The following is a 15,370-nucleotide window of genomic DNA, read 5'->3' on the forward strand; positions in this document are numbered from 1 at the left end:
CACGAATATTAATCTATGGTAATGATGATGGCGGTGTTGATAGGGATGGCAAAGTTTGTGATGGCAGCAAAGATAGGGAAGGAGATGAAGATGGAGACGACGAGAAAGACGATTCCCTAGTGAACGCCATGGAAAAGTTGAGAATTCAATCCCCTGTCAACAGTTCAAGCGATACAACTAACAACATAACGTTCGTTTTAGTTTTAAACAATACTTTATTGCCGTTGTTTGTTGATGTCTGTATTTGTTATCGTTAATATTACTTCGTTGTTAATATTATTTTATTGCTATTCCTTTTATTAATTCGATGAAATTTTTTGAGCCATCAAACAAAATGCTTAATCGTCTTGACCATTTATCCACTTGCAGATATGCACAGAAGAAAAAGATTTCAGCTGGCAGTTCCAAATGCTCAACAAGCAAACAAGAAACAAGTGATGATGGCGCTGCTGTTCGTGAAACGACGAATGGTGCCAGTGTAAATTGTGCCGGCGACGAAGATGTTTCACATGAAAGTGCTGGTAGCCATTGTAATGGCGATGTTGAGGAAGAGAAGGACAAAAGTAACAGCAGTACACTCCTTAAAAGTAACGATAGCAACCACAGTGGCCATGAGAAAAAATCTACAAGCAAACTTTTGAATGAAAGAACTGGTGGAGCGGAGAATATTTCAACGAGAGACTTCCAAGACAAGCATGAAGCATCGTCAACCAGTGAAGGTCCAGTTAGGAATCCAATGATGGCTTCAAATGGACATGTTAAAAACGATGCAAGTAGAGATGGTGATGCAGCTGAATACTCATCTGCAGGCACGAGTAATGAAGAGAGAGACAACAGTGAAACTGCAGACAAACAAATGAAACATCCACCTGCAGCCAGAGATAATGAGGAGGAAGGCATCATCACATCAACAGGCCTTCGAGATAAAGTTCCAAGTGAAGTGTCTCAAGACAGGATTTCAAATGAAATTGAAGCTGGTCATGATAAATTTTCAGCCACACTCACTGCAGATAACAATTTATCTGAGAGCAAAGATAGTAAAGACAAAATTCCATCTAGCACCAAGGATGATCGAGGCAAGAATTCATTGAGTGGCGTAGATAAAAAATTCGCTATTTCTGCAGAGGATCTAGAAAAACAAAATTATACAGATCACTCAAGCGGAAAAGTTCATAGGAATGAGGAATGCAGCAGCACTTACATCAGCGAGGACAGTGAAGAAGTTGTTGATGAGACTGAAAGTGGTGATGAGAAAGAAGTTGGGGATGAGAACAAGAGAGAAAATGATGACGGTGATGGTGGTGGTAATGTAGGTAGTAGTAGTAGAATCAGTAAAAGTAACAACAGTAGTTTCTACATCAACGGTTTGTTTCAGGGCAAGAAAGAAAGAGAAGTTGTAACCAGTTCACAAATAATCAGCCCACTGATTGAATCACGAATGAATAAAAAGAAAGAGAACAATATTGTTAACCCTGATGGTGGTTTCGTGAATGAAAAAGATGATGATGAAAAAGACGATGATGACGAAGCTTACCACACCCCTGATGAAGATGGTGGTGATGATGAGGTCTACTGTGACGCAGTCAATGAACTACAGAGCGATTCAGACGACGACGCATATTTTAACAGAATGAAAAAGGGCCAGTCAATCACACAACCACCTACGAACCAAGCTACCGACGTCTTCATTTACGGGTTAGGTTTAGATTTCAGTAGTTGGGAGAAAACTTGATAACTATTTTACTTCCAAACAGTTAACAACTAGTAGTCAACTCTTTTTTCGATAAGTTGATGACTGTAGTAGTTTTTTGTTTATTCACCCATCCATTCATTCATCTGTCAATTTTATAAATTTTATCGCTGCCTTAAGTTATTTATATTTGTATGTTCATCTTCCATCCATCATTCAATCAATCATCCATCCATCTTTTCTCTATCCATTCATCATCCCCCCTCTATTCATTCACCCACCCGTCCATCCATGCATCCAGAGACGTCCCCACACAGAGCGACCTGGATGCGTTCAGAGCACTGGAGGACATGCAGTACCTCCTCTCTCCGTACCCATTCGTTCAACAGTGGCACTCTAACGTCCTCAGGTACTCCGAGCTCGAGAGGATGAGGTTGGTTAGTTGGTTGGCGAATGGTTAGCCAGTTGGTTGGTTGATTGCTCTTCTCCAAATGCAAGGCAGTAAACCAACAAATAATGTGTGGATGCACAAACATACATCTCATCACGATTATAACTTAATAATTTTCGTTGGTGACAAAGATAGATATGAATTTATTTTATAAACCATTTGAAGTTAATTAAAGCTTGTTCTAACGACATACCCACAACCGCACATACAGATGGTGGAACATAGACAGACTGAGCAAATCACTTTCCTTTCCTCCTTCGTCATCTCCTTTTTGCTCCTCGCCGGTAACAACAGCGTTGAAACACAGTACACCGACTCACCACCAGCAGCAGCGTCAGGTTCAAATTCGACAACAGGACAAAATCATCCATCAAAGTCTTCAGATATGTAGAAACAAATTTACCTTATCGAAGGATACAGTCATAAGGAATCTCACCATTACTTTCAATGAGGATCAAACACCCAATCGCTGATTGCGGACACCATTAACATCCAATAAGGATTGAATATTTAAATGATTTCACAACCAGCAACTAGCCTAATTATACGTTAAAATACTGCTAAATACATAACGACTTCACATGCCTTAAATCTTTCTAAACAACGTCCGTTGTTCATGCCATTTTAATTTACGATTTTAATACCCTAGTTGATGTTAAGTAATAGAACTCTACATGCAAGTCGACAATTTTAATCATTTGCAACTTCTCGAAACGTAAAATAAAATCTTTAAATAAAACCATGTAACGACACACATCTGTTGTATATTCTCATAACATTCTAATATTTGACGAACTTTTTAAAATATTTAAATCATTAAAAATTGCCTAAAATATAAAAGTAAACTATACTAAACTATACTATAAGTATATATACTACACTTTAAACTATACTAAAAAGTTTTTAAACAAATGAACAAACTAACTTAATGAATTGACTAAATGATTAATTAAACTAAATATTTGGCGAGATCTGCCAAGGATTCTGTATAATAATTGGGGACCGATGTGTCAGGCACATCTCCATTTTGAATTCTAGTGACATCACCTGAGTTGGCACATCCTGTTAAAACGAGCAGCGACCTCAAAGAGCAATGGCTTGCAAACTCGATGTCCGTGTCTAGCCTGTGCATTCAATCATTTGTCCATTCAGTATGAAACATTTTGAAAGGAGTCGTTGTGATCAGCAAAGAGATCAATAAAATTTTAAATGATCTATACATTAATTTTAATGAAAAATACTTCTTCCTGCATGCACTAATGACTAACCGATCCCCGACCATCAAAGTTTTGTCTGATTCAATTTCGAATTCATCTTGCACGGCTTTCAGCATAGTAACATTTGGTTTGCCACAGGTCACATCGACGTTTCGGCCGACTGCTGTCTCCAACATCTTCACACAAGAACCTGCCCCTGATTCAGAATTTTAACATTTCAAATGACGTAAACATCATTACAAATCTCTATGATGTCGTTGAAGCTACCGGTTTACTTATGGATGTTATACAGTTCAAACACTCGTTTATTGCAAACGGGAGTGATAATTGTAAAAAATTCATCATCAGTCAACACAACCATCATCATTTGCCAAACAGAAGACAACGCTTAACGCAGTCAACTCTCTGTTGAATGTTAGCAAAATAGAAAAAAGTCACCAGGAAGTAAAATGTCAACGCCAACTGGATATGATGAATCTGAATTAGTCGCAACGAAAATGCATTCATGGTCTTTGGACAGCAAGTACCTCATGCCTTCTGCTACTTTTAAGTAGGTGAGATTTTCATCGTTGGCAATCAGAACACAAGCCACCTATTGAATTTTCAAGAAAGAAATGACCAAAAAAGAAATTAGTAATTAATAAATTAGAATTGAAAATCTTATTACTAAAATTATTATTTAAATCATTGGCACCGATATTAATTCCTCATCAGTTTGATGGTACAGAAACATAAACAGAGCTGGTGCTTGAACTTTTTAAATTCAATGTTTGAATAATAACAAATGGGAATGTAGTGAAGTGAATGAACAAACATCTGGATGAAGTTTGTAGTTCAATGCTTTCTCAACTCCTCCAACACCTTCTGGGATCTTGAATGTTTGAAGGTATTCATAACAATGTGACTGAAATAAATCTCATAAATTGCATTGCTTAAAAAAAGTATGAACAATAAATAAAAAGTCCATTAGGAACAACCACAAGAAATCACTAATAATTTGAACAATTTGTTGATGGGAACAATTCCAAAACAAACTTCTGGGGTGACAACTTTTAAGCAAGCTTGTTTGAGCTCCGTAACTAAATTATCTGATCCAATGCAGAAAACATGATCTTTATTCAAATTCAATTTACTTCGTAGGTACATGGCTGTTGAGTAACTTGAACTAATCACATTATTCTAGGAAAAAACATTCAATGAGATAGAAACATGAGAACTAAATAAATTATCAATAATAATGTTGAGTGTAAAATTAAAATACCTCGCATACAGGAAAACCAAATGAAGCCAACTTCTTTGAAAACTGAATTCTAGTTTTTGAACTGTTGTTAGTAACATAAAATAATCTCTTTCCCTGAAAATATATATATACCATAACCCATAACAATATACACAACATGTTGTAGAATCAATAAACAATGTATTCAATATCAACCAATATCAAATGAAGGCATTAATTATTAATACAATACATATTTTTAAAAAGATAATTTTACACTATAAACAAGTGGAATCCTGTATCATTATAATCAAAATATTTAAATCAATTAAATTTAAAATAACTTGGCCAACCATTGATTTAAGTTTATTAAGGACAGCATCAACTCCTGGGACCATGCAGTTTCCTCTGTATAAGACACCTACAGTTTGATTTTTTTAATCATTGAATTTAATTTGTCAAATTAGATTTAATAGCTTTTAATATTAGATTAAGCTTTTAATAATTAATTTAGTTTTGTTATACAGTTATATAGCACTAAGTTACTAGAGTTTGATATGTTAGTAGGTTTTGTAGCAGTTAGTCGTAATGATCGGTTTGCCAGATTATATATTTAATAATTACATCTAAAATGAAAAATTTTATAATTGAAGATGAAGAAATCTAAGAAAGATTTTTTTAATTAAATTTAAAAAAGAAAAGCTAATGGAATGATGGTGAGCAAGGCGTGCAGGCAACAAAACTAAATAATAAGAGATCGGAGTGAGGACAGACCATCGCAATCGAGCAGGATGGTGTTGATACTTTTCATTAAACAATTGAATATTTCTTTATTCAGATGTTCACATTTTTTCGGCATTTTGAAAGCAAAACTGGAGTTCAAAAAAATCCAAACAGATTCCAATTTATATACCAAAGATAACTATATAAAAAAAATGAGTCTTTTCGGTACTAAATTTTTGGAAAAATAGCTATAAAAAATTTTTGGCCACCTAGCGTGAAGATCGAAAACGCAAGAAAATTTCCGAAACAAGACACTCAAACTACTCACACAGACAAACGACGAATAAAACCAATTAATTATTATTGAAACATAGAATCTTTAAAAAGCAATGAAATATCAAACATAATTACGAACTGATAGAGCGGTTCGAACGTCAATGTCTCGCACGAAAATATAAAATAAAACGAAATGAGTATATTTATTTCTAGTTGTCATTGTTTTCATCGATAACCTTAAACATTTATCATATAAATCTTCAACCCCGTTAGCATCATCTTCCTGACACCATCGTGACGTCAAAATGACATCAGGCCTCACAGTACGACAGCACTCGAGACAAGTTCATTCAGTCCGCACGTACCGTCACCTCTGTAGACCAAATAGTAGCCCTGTAAGAATGTGTATGTAATGCACTATTCAAACAAATTACAAAGTCATTGTCGCGTTCATTATATTTGAAGTCATCTTAATAAATATCGTCGTCATCATCACAATTTTCTTCATTACCTTCTCTCCCCATCTCTCTCCCCAACTGTTTTTCACAATCCAATACGGCGTATCTCGAAAGAAACCTTTTTCTGTTGAAAATTTCAATTTTAAAGTTCATTTCGAGCATATCTAACATCATCCCCTCTACCATCATCACTACACAGACGACCACAACCCCAACCACCACCAACAAGAAGATACTAACTGACAGCATAGCCGACGATTAGAACCCCGTGGTCGAGTACAGCAGGGCAGAGGAGATGCCAGGGATGTGATATGCCACCCAAATAAAACTATAACGGTAAAATTATATAAATTTTAAAAAGAAATCTATTAAAGATGACTTGAACAAAATTAAAAACGATCATCTGACAATCGTGTTTTTTAGAATTAAAAAATTATAGGAACATTAATTGAAGACGCAATAAAATATGAACAACATCAAATGTCAGTAGTGGAATGAAATTAGTTTATGATGGAGTAGCATGAGATGACATGAGACAGCAAGCACCCACCTGCATGAACATGGCGTTGATTCCAATCGAGAGAGGTCCATTCTTGAACAACCATGCCTGCATCTCTTTATACATATATCTAATATATTACCTTATCTTCAACCAAACGACAGAAGCATCAACCAATCAAATAATGGCTTATAAAAACGGTCAAACGACAGCCTATAAACATTAACCAATCAAATAACAGAATCTATTCTTTAGACATAAAATGACAAAACAACAGATTTACAAATCCTTTTTCAAAGCAGAAAAAACGAGAAAAACAAGAAAGAAAGAAAGAAAGAAAGAAAGAAAGACAAAGAGAATAAAAAAGATGCAAGACAACCTCTCTCATCTTTGGAAATATTGAGTGACGAGTTGATGTAGATGGCTTGCTTGCTGACGTCCAGCTTGCAGGGACCATCTTTACCGCTGTACGGATAATCTTTTTCCGACTCCAACCCACCTACATCACAGAATTTGTTCATTTAATCAATTTTTCACGTTGTCTCATTGCCCCATCTACCATCAGCATCACCACATTCACTCACCCATTCTCATGATCTCCAAATAGGCCAGACTGGGCAGGCCGCCGTTGCATCCCTCATCCAATTTGTCACAATCCACCAGTTCTTCCGTCATTAAATATTACAATTAAAACGACAATTATTGATTACTATTAATATTTTTACTCCATTGTAATAATTATCTTAGCAAAAAGAATTTAAATAATGAAGATGATGAAATATAGTCACGTTGTTCGGATAGTGACAAGAGCTTCTTCTTTTTAATGGACCACTGTCCTTCGATGTTCCCCGTCACCGAGAACGCCCAACACGAACCACACATCCCCTGTCATCATTATCATAACTACCACCATCATCATCATCAACAACGGCTTCATACAGATCGAACAATAATGAACCACAGCCAACCAATCACAAACTTGATTTTTGACAGGCGTGACAGCTCCATGTTCCCTCCAATCAAATTGAGGGGGTGGGTCCACCTGTCCACCAATCAGAGAAGAGGAGGAAGAGGTGTCCTCAGCTGTGTTCAGTTTCCATTCTTTACTCAAATATTTTTCACGAAATTCTTTTTCTGATAAATAGCATTTTATAAAATGACAACATTTTATAAAATCAACTCAAACATAAAAAGTTCTAATGAGTTGAAAATAAATTAACATAAATTAGCATTAAAAAATGAGTTGGTACCAGTGAGATCAGAGAATGGAGAGGCTCCATAGACAGCAGAACCAGCATCGTGTGATTGGTAGAATTTCATTAATTTTATGTTATCTTGAAAGATTTGCAATCTTTTCTCCTCTTCTGCCAAAATAAAAGCACAGAGACAACAACATGAGAAACGATGCTTCAATTTCAATCCCAATCATCATAGACAATCATTATCAAAATTAACCTTCACTGGTGTCATATCTCCTGTTATATTTGCTCTTGAAGATATTAAATGCATGTTGGGCGTTCATCTTCATCAGCCTATCTACATCGACCTTCTATCATTGTAAATGCACATGCGTATTTATAAGCACCGGTCTAATGATATCTCATATTAATTAAGTAACGGTATAATGATATCATGAGTTTATAAGTATAATGATACTGTGGATGAATGTGATTATCATGAATGATAGTATCCATACTCTGACAAAAACATCGAAGAGATAGATACATACCTGATCATTCTTACTGTAAAAATACAACTTTGTGTTTTGTTTGTCGTTGTTGTTGTTGTTGTTGTTAGTGAGGGTAGTGAAGTTTTCACATTTGAAATTATTAACAGTTGTTGCCGGGCTCAACCAGGGTTTGGATGATATATCTATAGTGCAAGTTGCTATCTATGGTGAAAAATTAATGTCGTTGAGTGATATTAGAGTTTTGAATGAAATTAATAAATCTGTTTGTCAGCTGATACCAATTATTGTATGTATGTATGTATGTATGTATGTATGTATGTATGTCTGTATGTATGTATGTATGTATGTATGTATGTATGTATGTATGTATGTATGTATGTATGTATGTATGTATGTATGTATGTATGTGTTTGTGTTTGTGAATGTATGTATGTATGTATGTGTTTGTGTGTGTGAATGTATGTATGTAAATGTATGTAGGTAGGTATGTATGTACGTATGTGCGTATGTATGTAGAAAATATTAGAAATGATAATCCTTATAATTAGGAGGGAAATAATAATGGATACTTCATGCTTGTGAAGGCAGTGATGTTGTTGCTTATCATGCAGGCAATTCAATTTCACCTGGACCTTCAGCTTGTACAAAGTCCCAGCTACCAACTGAAACATAATAACATTATAACATCACATCAACAGCACAACAAAATCATAGCATTACAACAATATAACAAAAACAACACTGACCTGTTTGTTTGCAGACAGCACTTTTTCAACAGAAGTCACATAGAATCCACTAGATCTGAGGTTGAAGTATCCCTCCACAAATTTCAACAATCCAATCAACTCTTCTTTATAAGCATCATTCATATCATTTACTCCACCAAACAACGACGATGACGATGACGATTGGAAATTTCGGCAATGATGTTCTAACAAATCAGTTGTATTCAACCAGGGCACATGATTGATTAACAGTTTGCATTCCTCTGTCTAAATATACACACACACACACACACACACACATAAAAAAGCAAACAAACATATATGCACAGCAAACACTCATTTTCTCACACATAAATACATACCCATATCTATAGCTTATATTAGGTAACAGGTCAAAAGTTCAACAAAAATTATGAAAAATAATGAATTCAATTATTTAAAATGTTGAAAAGCAAACTTCGGCAAAACGTGAGATAGGTACTCCTATGGTATCGTCCATGTTTACAAACAATCATAATGTACCTTTAATAAATTAACTCCACCCATTTTGAGTAAGCCATTGATATTTGACAAGTAATGATCTAAAAAACTTACCTAAGAATTAACTTGTATTAAATTACTTACCTAAGAATAAACTTGTATTAAATTGTTTTCAATTTGATATAAATAAATAATCAAGCGCTAGATAATTCAAAATGGGCGGAATTAATTTATGAAAAGTACATTATGATTGTTTGTAAACATAGACGATACCATAGGAGTACCTATCTCACATTTTACCGAAAACTTCCACTAATAAGAACCTTTTCAATGAAGCAGCTGGAGAGATCATGGTGGAGGGAAGGGTTGTTCATGCAGTTTGTTCTGCCAATGTGGAGCAGCACTTCATAATTCACTCCCAACACCACCTTCATAATTCACATTATTAATTATTTATTATTATGTTATATTATCAAAATCATAGTATACATGAATAGCTCATAATTTTTTTAAGTTTAAACAGTTATTTGAAAATATAATAATAATAAATAAAAAATGATCGTTATTGATTTACTAATCAAAACTTTCAACGACATGATCTCATCATATGAGTCATATGACTTGAGATTGACATTGAATAAACAATAAATAAAATAAAATGAAACAGATTTGACTGAATTAAAAAGAGTACTGACAATGAGTCAATTAAAAGCAGTAAGAAGCAGTAAAAAACAAACAAACATACACATGCACACACTCAATTTCTCACACATCACACATGAATACACAACATACCTACTAAAAACAAAAAGCAGTAAGTGGTAAAAAACAGTACAAACATAAGAGAAGAAGGAACCTGTTTTCTAGCTGATAGAATTTTTTGAATGGTGAGCGTCCTTCCTGAATTATCTCTTGATTGCAACTGTTCAACTGCCCACCTGACCACCTGATCCAACAGCAGATCCGCATCAGCTGTACTGTGAGGATTTTCGACAATTTTTCCTTCAATCTTTATATCACTCCAATCGCCAGTTTCCTGTTGACAAACAATGATCGATGCTAAATAAAATAAAAAAATAAACAGACGCTTAAAATTCATTTTTTTAATGTTTTGATCGATAAATCTTAGAAAGAACTCCATTGTTTTGACGACCTATTTATACACATGTATTATATGCATACATTTGAAAGCGATGTGGGTGCGTTCAAGGGCCTGCTAACAACACCCCTTGCTGGGCATCCAATTACGTATCGAACAATGCTGGCCATCCAACTAACTGTTTCAACTCACCAGCGAAAGTAAATGCGAAGGCAGTGGCTCTGAATAAAACCCATTGCGAAGATTTCCTGGTTAGTTTGTGAAGTTTTTAAAAAATTTTATGAAAACTTACATACTATATTCTAATCGATCAAATTATCATTGCAGGAATCTGCTCCCTTGCGAGCATCATGTTAGTAAAATTTTTAAGAAATGTGATTAACGAATGAACGAATCCGACGGCTAACTGTTATTTTATAGAAATTATCAAATTGGTTTTATGAAAGCCCTTAATTACCTTTGACCCTGGGCAAATCCTGCAACCTTCCATTCACCTTCAGTGGTGGATTGTTTTACTCTAGCTCCAACTCCCTATCTGGCATCAGCAATCTTTGTGCTTGCTCTCTGCACGTGTCTCATTGCTGACAGGCAGTTGTCCGTCTGTCTGATCCTCAAAGTTTTTACATACAATAATTCCAGATGAAGTAATTTACATCATTGTAATGTTTGGAAATTATTTCTGGTTTACAGTGCTGCTGTTGATCATTTTAACGTTTGCTAACTCAACCCCTGTCACGTCTGTCAATGGATTGTCGGTCGGCAGAAGATTGAAATGCATATAAGGTGAGGTGAAGTTTTAAAATTAATTCTTATCAGTAAATTGTTATAAATTTCAACAATAATTTACTCAGGATATGGAACTTACTACAAAAACCTCTGGTTGGGCTTGGAGGAGATGCACCAATTAACGATATCGGCTGATAACAGGTTGAGATTTGAGGTTCTTTTTTATGTCAAATGGTTCTCTAATGAGTATGATCATTTCAAAAATTAGAAATTGAAAATAATTGATATAATGTTTTCTCCCTTATTTGTATCGAAACTTTTTCTCGATCACTATTAATTTTTTAAAGTATTAAAATGTTATTATTTGAATTTACAATACTGAACCATCCATCTTCCTCTCTTCTTGCCCAGAATGTGGTGAGAACGATCTATCATCATTCAATTGTGCTTCAGACTTGTCCTTAGGAAAGGAGATTGTTTCAATGGCTGTTCTTATCAAAGCGTGAATAGCCCGCATGGTTCAGCTAATTTCAGTTATGCCGACTCAGATGCTTGTCTACTGGTTCTTACACAGATGCTATTCTAAGGAACCACTTTAAACCTTGTAATTTATTATTTGATAGCAATAGTGAACAATAATAGATTCTTGACGAAAACTTTAAATAGTTAACAATCTTTGTGGTTAAGCTTTGTGGTTATTCGTTTCAATTTAATTAAAAAATATCGATAATATCTATTTTGATATATAACTATCATTGATCTATATTTGATATGATGTTAATATTACTTAATATTATTAAAAATTATGTGATTTGAATTGTACACCATAGTTTAATGACTTGTACATGAACAGTGAACACAAACACACACTTACATTAAAAACTTTATAGTTTATAATGAAAAATAGTATCAATACGACATGAAACTCTCTTATTTCAAATTTCTTGTACAATAGAGTGTTGGTAATACAAAATGAAGCACTTCCATTCAATAGAAGGCTAGCTACATTAAGGATTTTATTATTATTCGCCTTTCATTTCGGAAAATCTATAAATTATTTCGTCATAAGATATATATTACAAAATTATTTCGTCATAAGGTATATAACAAAAAACTTTATCATTTTCTATTAATAAAACTGACAAATCCATCAGTTTATTTCCAGATATGTTTGATCTCAAATAAGTTATTCTTGTTTTTGGTTTTTAAGAAAATATACATTAAAATAGTAAAGTTTACTAATGATTTATTATTTCCAAGTATTAAGATTTACACACAAATAATATGGCTGTTTTGAACTATCAGTTAACAGTTTAAAAACTTTTTGCCAATCCGTTTGGTAAATTCGAACAAAAGCCAACTAGAATGCTAACATAAAATACGAAATAATTATTTTTATCATAATCTGACTCGCGAATACAAACCGGTCAGCAGGTTAGATTGTGTAAAAAGAAAATTAATTTCGTAAAAAATACTTGTAGTGTTACTGGCGTACAATCTGTTGCTGGGTTGTTGTGCAGTTGTACGATATTATTTAACTTGAATTTAGTTCATTCCACTGTAATTTGTCGTGTTCTGCCTCTTTTCTTCTATGAAACTTGTTGTTAGAAGTGTATGTAATTATTATATTGATTTATTGCTCTGCTAAAGGCTTATCTTTTCAAACTCTGTCGTTTTTGCTCTATTAACTAGGGATAACAATAATAATAATAATAATAATAATAATAATAATAATAATAATAATAATAATAATAATAATAATAGCAATAATAATAATAATAATTTTTTAATTGTTTTAACTGCATTTATTATATTGGTTTATTGTTCTTGTAACGGCTTCACTCATTTCTTCAAACGTTGTCATTGTTTTTGTCTTAGCCAGAAATAATAATAATAATAATAACAATAATAACAACAACAATAATAATAATAATAATAATAATAATAGTAATATTAATAATATTATTATTAATTTTTCAGCGTCATGGCAAATAACCATAACAGCAACAACCCAAATGTGGCCAACGAGTTAGTTTAAATTTATTTAATTAATTTTATATAATTTATTTTAAATGAAAATATTTGAATAATAATAATAATAATAATTTTAAAATAATGATATAAAATTATGAAATATTATTATTAGCGTTTATAGTATTAAATTAAATTTAGTTTGGATGTTAAAGCGCACGTATCCGTCCACCTCACCCAACAGCTACAACAGCAACAACAACAACCACAACAACAACCACAACAACAACTACCACAACAACAACAACCACAACAACAACAACCACAACAACAACTACCACAACAACAACAACAACCACAACAACAACTACCACAACAACAACTACCACAACAACAACAACAACAACCACAACAACAACAACCACAACAACAACAACCACAACAACCACAACCACAACAACCACAACAACAACCACAACAACAACCACAACAACAACCACAACAACAACTACCACAACAACAACTACCACAACAACAACAACAACTACTAGTACTACTACTACAACAACAACAACAACAACAACAACTACCACCACAACAACAACAACTACTAGTACTACTACTACAACTACAACTACAAGAACAACAACAACTGCTACAACAACCCCAACAACAACAACAACAACTACAGCAACATCAACTACAACAACCACAGCAACTACAACAACAACATCAACAACAGCAACAACAACAACAACAGCAACAACAACAACAGCAACAACAACAACAACTACAACATCAACAACCAAGACACGTCGGAGATGAAAACGACGAGGATGTTTTCCAGCCCCAAGCACTCCCCTGCCAAGTTGCCCCTGTCCAGCCACGGCCTGCCAGAGTTAATAAAACATTTTTTCTTTTTAATGTCAACATTATTAAAAATATTAACCGATATTAATTCTTTAGTTTCCATTCTTAATGGCATTTTTCCATTTTTTTTTACAGCGAAGATCCGCTAGTCTCAATGATCTTGATGATCTAGATCAAAGTATAGGCGTTGGATTTATTTTTGAAAGTTGTGTTTGTGTAGTGTGTGTGTGTATGTGTGTGTGTGGTGTATATATATATATATATATATATATATATATATATATGTGTGTGTGTGTGTGTGTGTGTGTGTATGTGTGTGTAATAATAATTATAAATTATTCATTTAGTAGCCCCCTATGGTGCCGCAGCTCTACCCCTACGTGCGCCTTCATACAAAGTCCCCTGGACGAAGGATGAAGAGCGAAATCTCCTTCAGGGAATTGAAATTTATGGAATCGGGAGGTATGAATGGATGGATGGATGGATGAATGAATGAAGGAAGGAAGGAACGAATAAATGAATGAAAATATTGTAATAATGTTACAGTTTCTGCGTCGGTCCGATTTTAATTTTTTGAAGAATAATAAAAAAAAATAGGTGGAGGGAGATAGCGGATTCGGACATCCTTCCGAATAGAACGGCCGGCCAGATCAAGGACAAATGGAGGATCATGGCCGGTATGCGAAGGTTATCATCGAATGAAAATATTTAAACAACTTACTTGAAAATCTTTTTTGTGGACATTTTGATGGCCTAGTGGTTACTGTCGCCTGGTGCTGTTTTGCAGTGCATGCACTGACCGGGCTTGATTCCATCATAGGCCAAAAGATGCTTGCCTATCGTTCGCGCCACTTAGCACGTATCCATTCATGCACGATGTTTGTGCGCGCTGTTCACTCCAAGCAGCCTGGCGAGAGTGCAATTCACTCTAATTAATCAGTGAGAGGTTTTGTTAACATTTTTTTTACAGGCAGTACCACATCCAAGCGAAGGATCTTGCCCGAAGTCTGAATGACATTCGTCACCAACACGGGCTGTGAGCAGATTTCGTAAGAATCATTTTTGCATGATTGAATGAATGAATGAATGAATGAATGAATGAATGAATGAATGAATGAATGAATGAATGAATGAATGAATGAATGAATGAATGAATGAATGAATGAATGAATGAATGAAAGAATGAAAGAATGAATGAATGAATGAATGAATGAATTAATGAATGAATGAATGAATGAATGAATGAATGAATGAATGAATTAATGAATGAATGAAT

General features: G+C 34.1%; 3 protein-coding genes across 3 annotated transcripts in view; 1 reads left to right on the plus strand and 2 right to left on the minus strand.

The window, feature by feature from the left end:
* Window positions 1–496: 496 nt before the first annotated feature.
* HELRODRAFT_115984 (hypothetical protein) lies at window positions 497–5,513 on the minus strand. Its single transcript, XM_009031346.1, has 11 exons — window positions 5,352–5,513; window positions 4,931–4,998; window positions 4,620–4,712; window positions 4,394–4,537; window positions 4,173–4,229; window positions 3,797–3,950; window positions 3,410–3,554; window positions 2,908–3,265; window positions 2,351–2,884; window positions 1,992–2,121; window positions 497–1,695 (listed from the first exon to the last, which is right to left on the minus strand). Exons 1-8 carry the CDS (start codon window positions 5,434–5,436, stop codon window positions 3,091–3,093), a joined length of 921 nt encoding a protein of 306 aa, XP_009029594.1. The 5' UTR covers window positions 5,437–5,513; the 3' UTR covers window positions 497–1,695; window positions 1,992–2,121; window positions 2,351–2,884; window positions 2,908–3,090.
* A 381-nt stretch (window positions 5,514–5,894) lies between these two features.
* On the minus strand, window positions 5,895–8,055 carry HELRODRAFT_157956 (hypothetical protein; the record flags this gene model as incomplete). Its single annotated transcript, XM_009031347.1, has 10 exons — window positions 5,895–5,969; window positions 6,088–6,158; window positions 6,275–6,362; window positions 6,585–6,649; window positions 6,913–7,032; window positions 7,118–7,198; window positions 7,322–7,418; window positions 7,513–7,667; window positions 7,784–7,897; window positions 7,989–8,055. 10 exons carry the CDS (start codon window positions 8,053–8,055, stop codon window positions 5,895–5,897), a joined length of 933 nt encoding a protein of 310 aa, XP_009029595.1.
* Window positions 8,056–13,237: 5,182 nt separating this feature from the next.
* HELRODRAFT_181562 (hypothetical protein) overlaps window positions 13,238–15,370 on the plus strand; it is a gene marked incomplete at both ends in the record, with an annotated part of 2,536 nt that continues 403 nt past the window's right edge. Inside the window, 5 exons of the mRNA XM_009031348.1 lie at window positions 13,238–13,281; window positions 13,469–13,774; window positions 13,916–14,122; window positions 14,692–14,781; window positions 15,065–15,130. Coding sequence (XP_009029596.1) covers window positions 13,238–13,281; window positions 13,469–13,774; window positions 13,916–14,122; window positions 14,692–14,781; window positions 15,065–15,130 — 713 coding nt within the window. The remainder of the gene's footprint in view (window positions 13,282–13,468; window positions 13,775–13,915; window positions 14,123–14,691; window positions 14,782–15,064; window positions 15,131–15,370) is intronic.

This window comes from Helobdella robusta, assembly GCF_000326865.2.
Source record: "Helobdella robusta unplaced genomic scaffold HELROscaffold_72, whole genome shotgun sequence".
NCBI classification, from domain to species: domain Eukaryota; kingdom Metazoa; phylum Annelida; class Clitellata; order Rhynchobdellida; family Glossiphoniidae; genus Helobdella; species Helobdella robusta.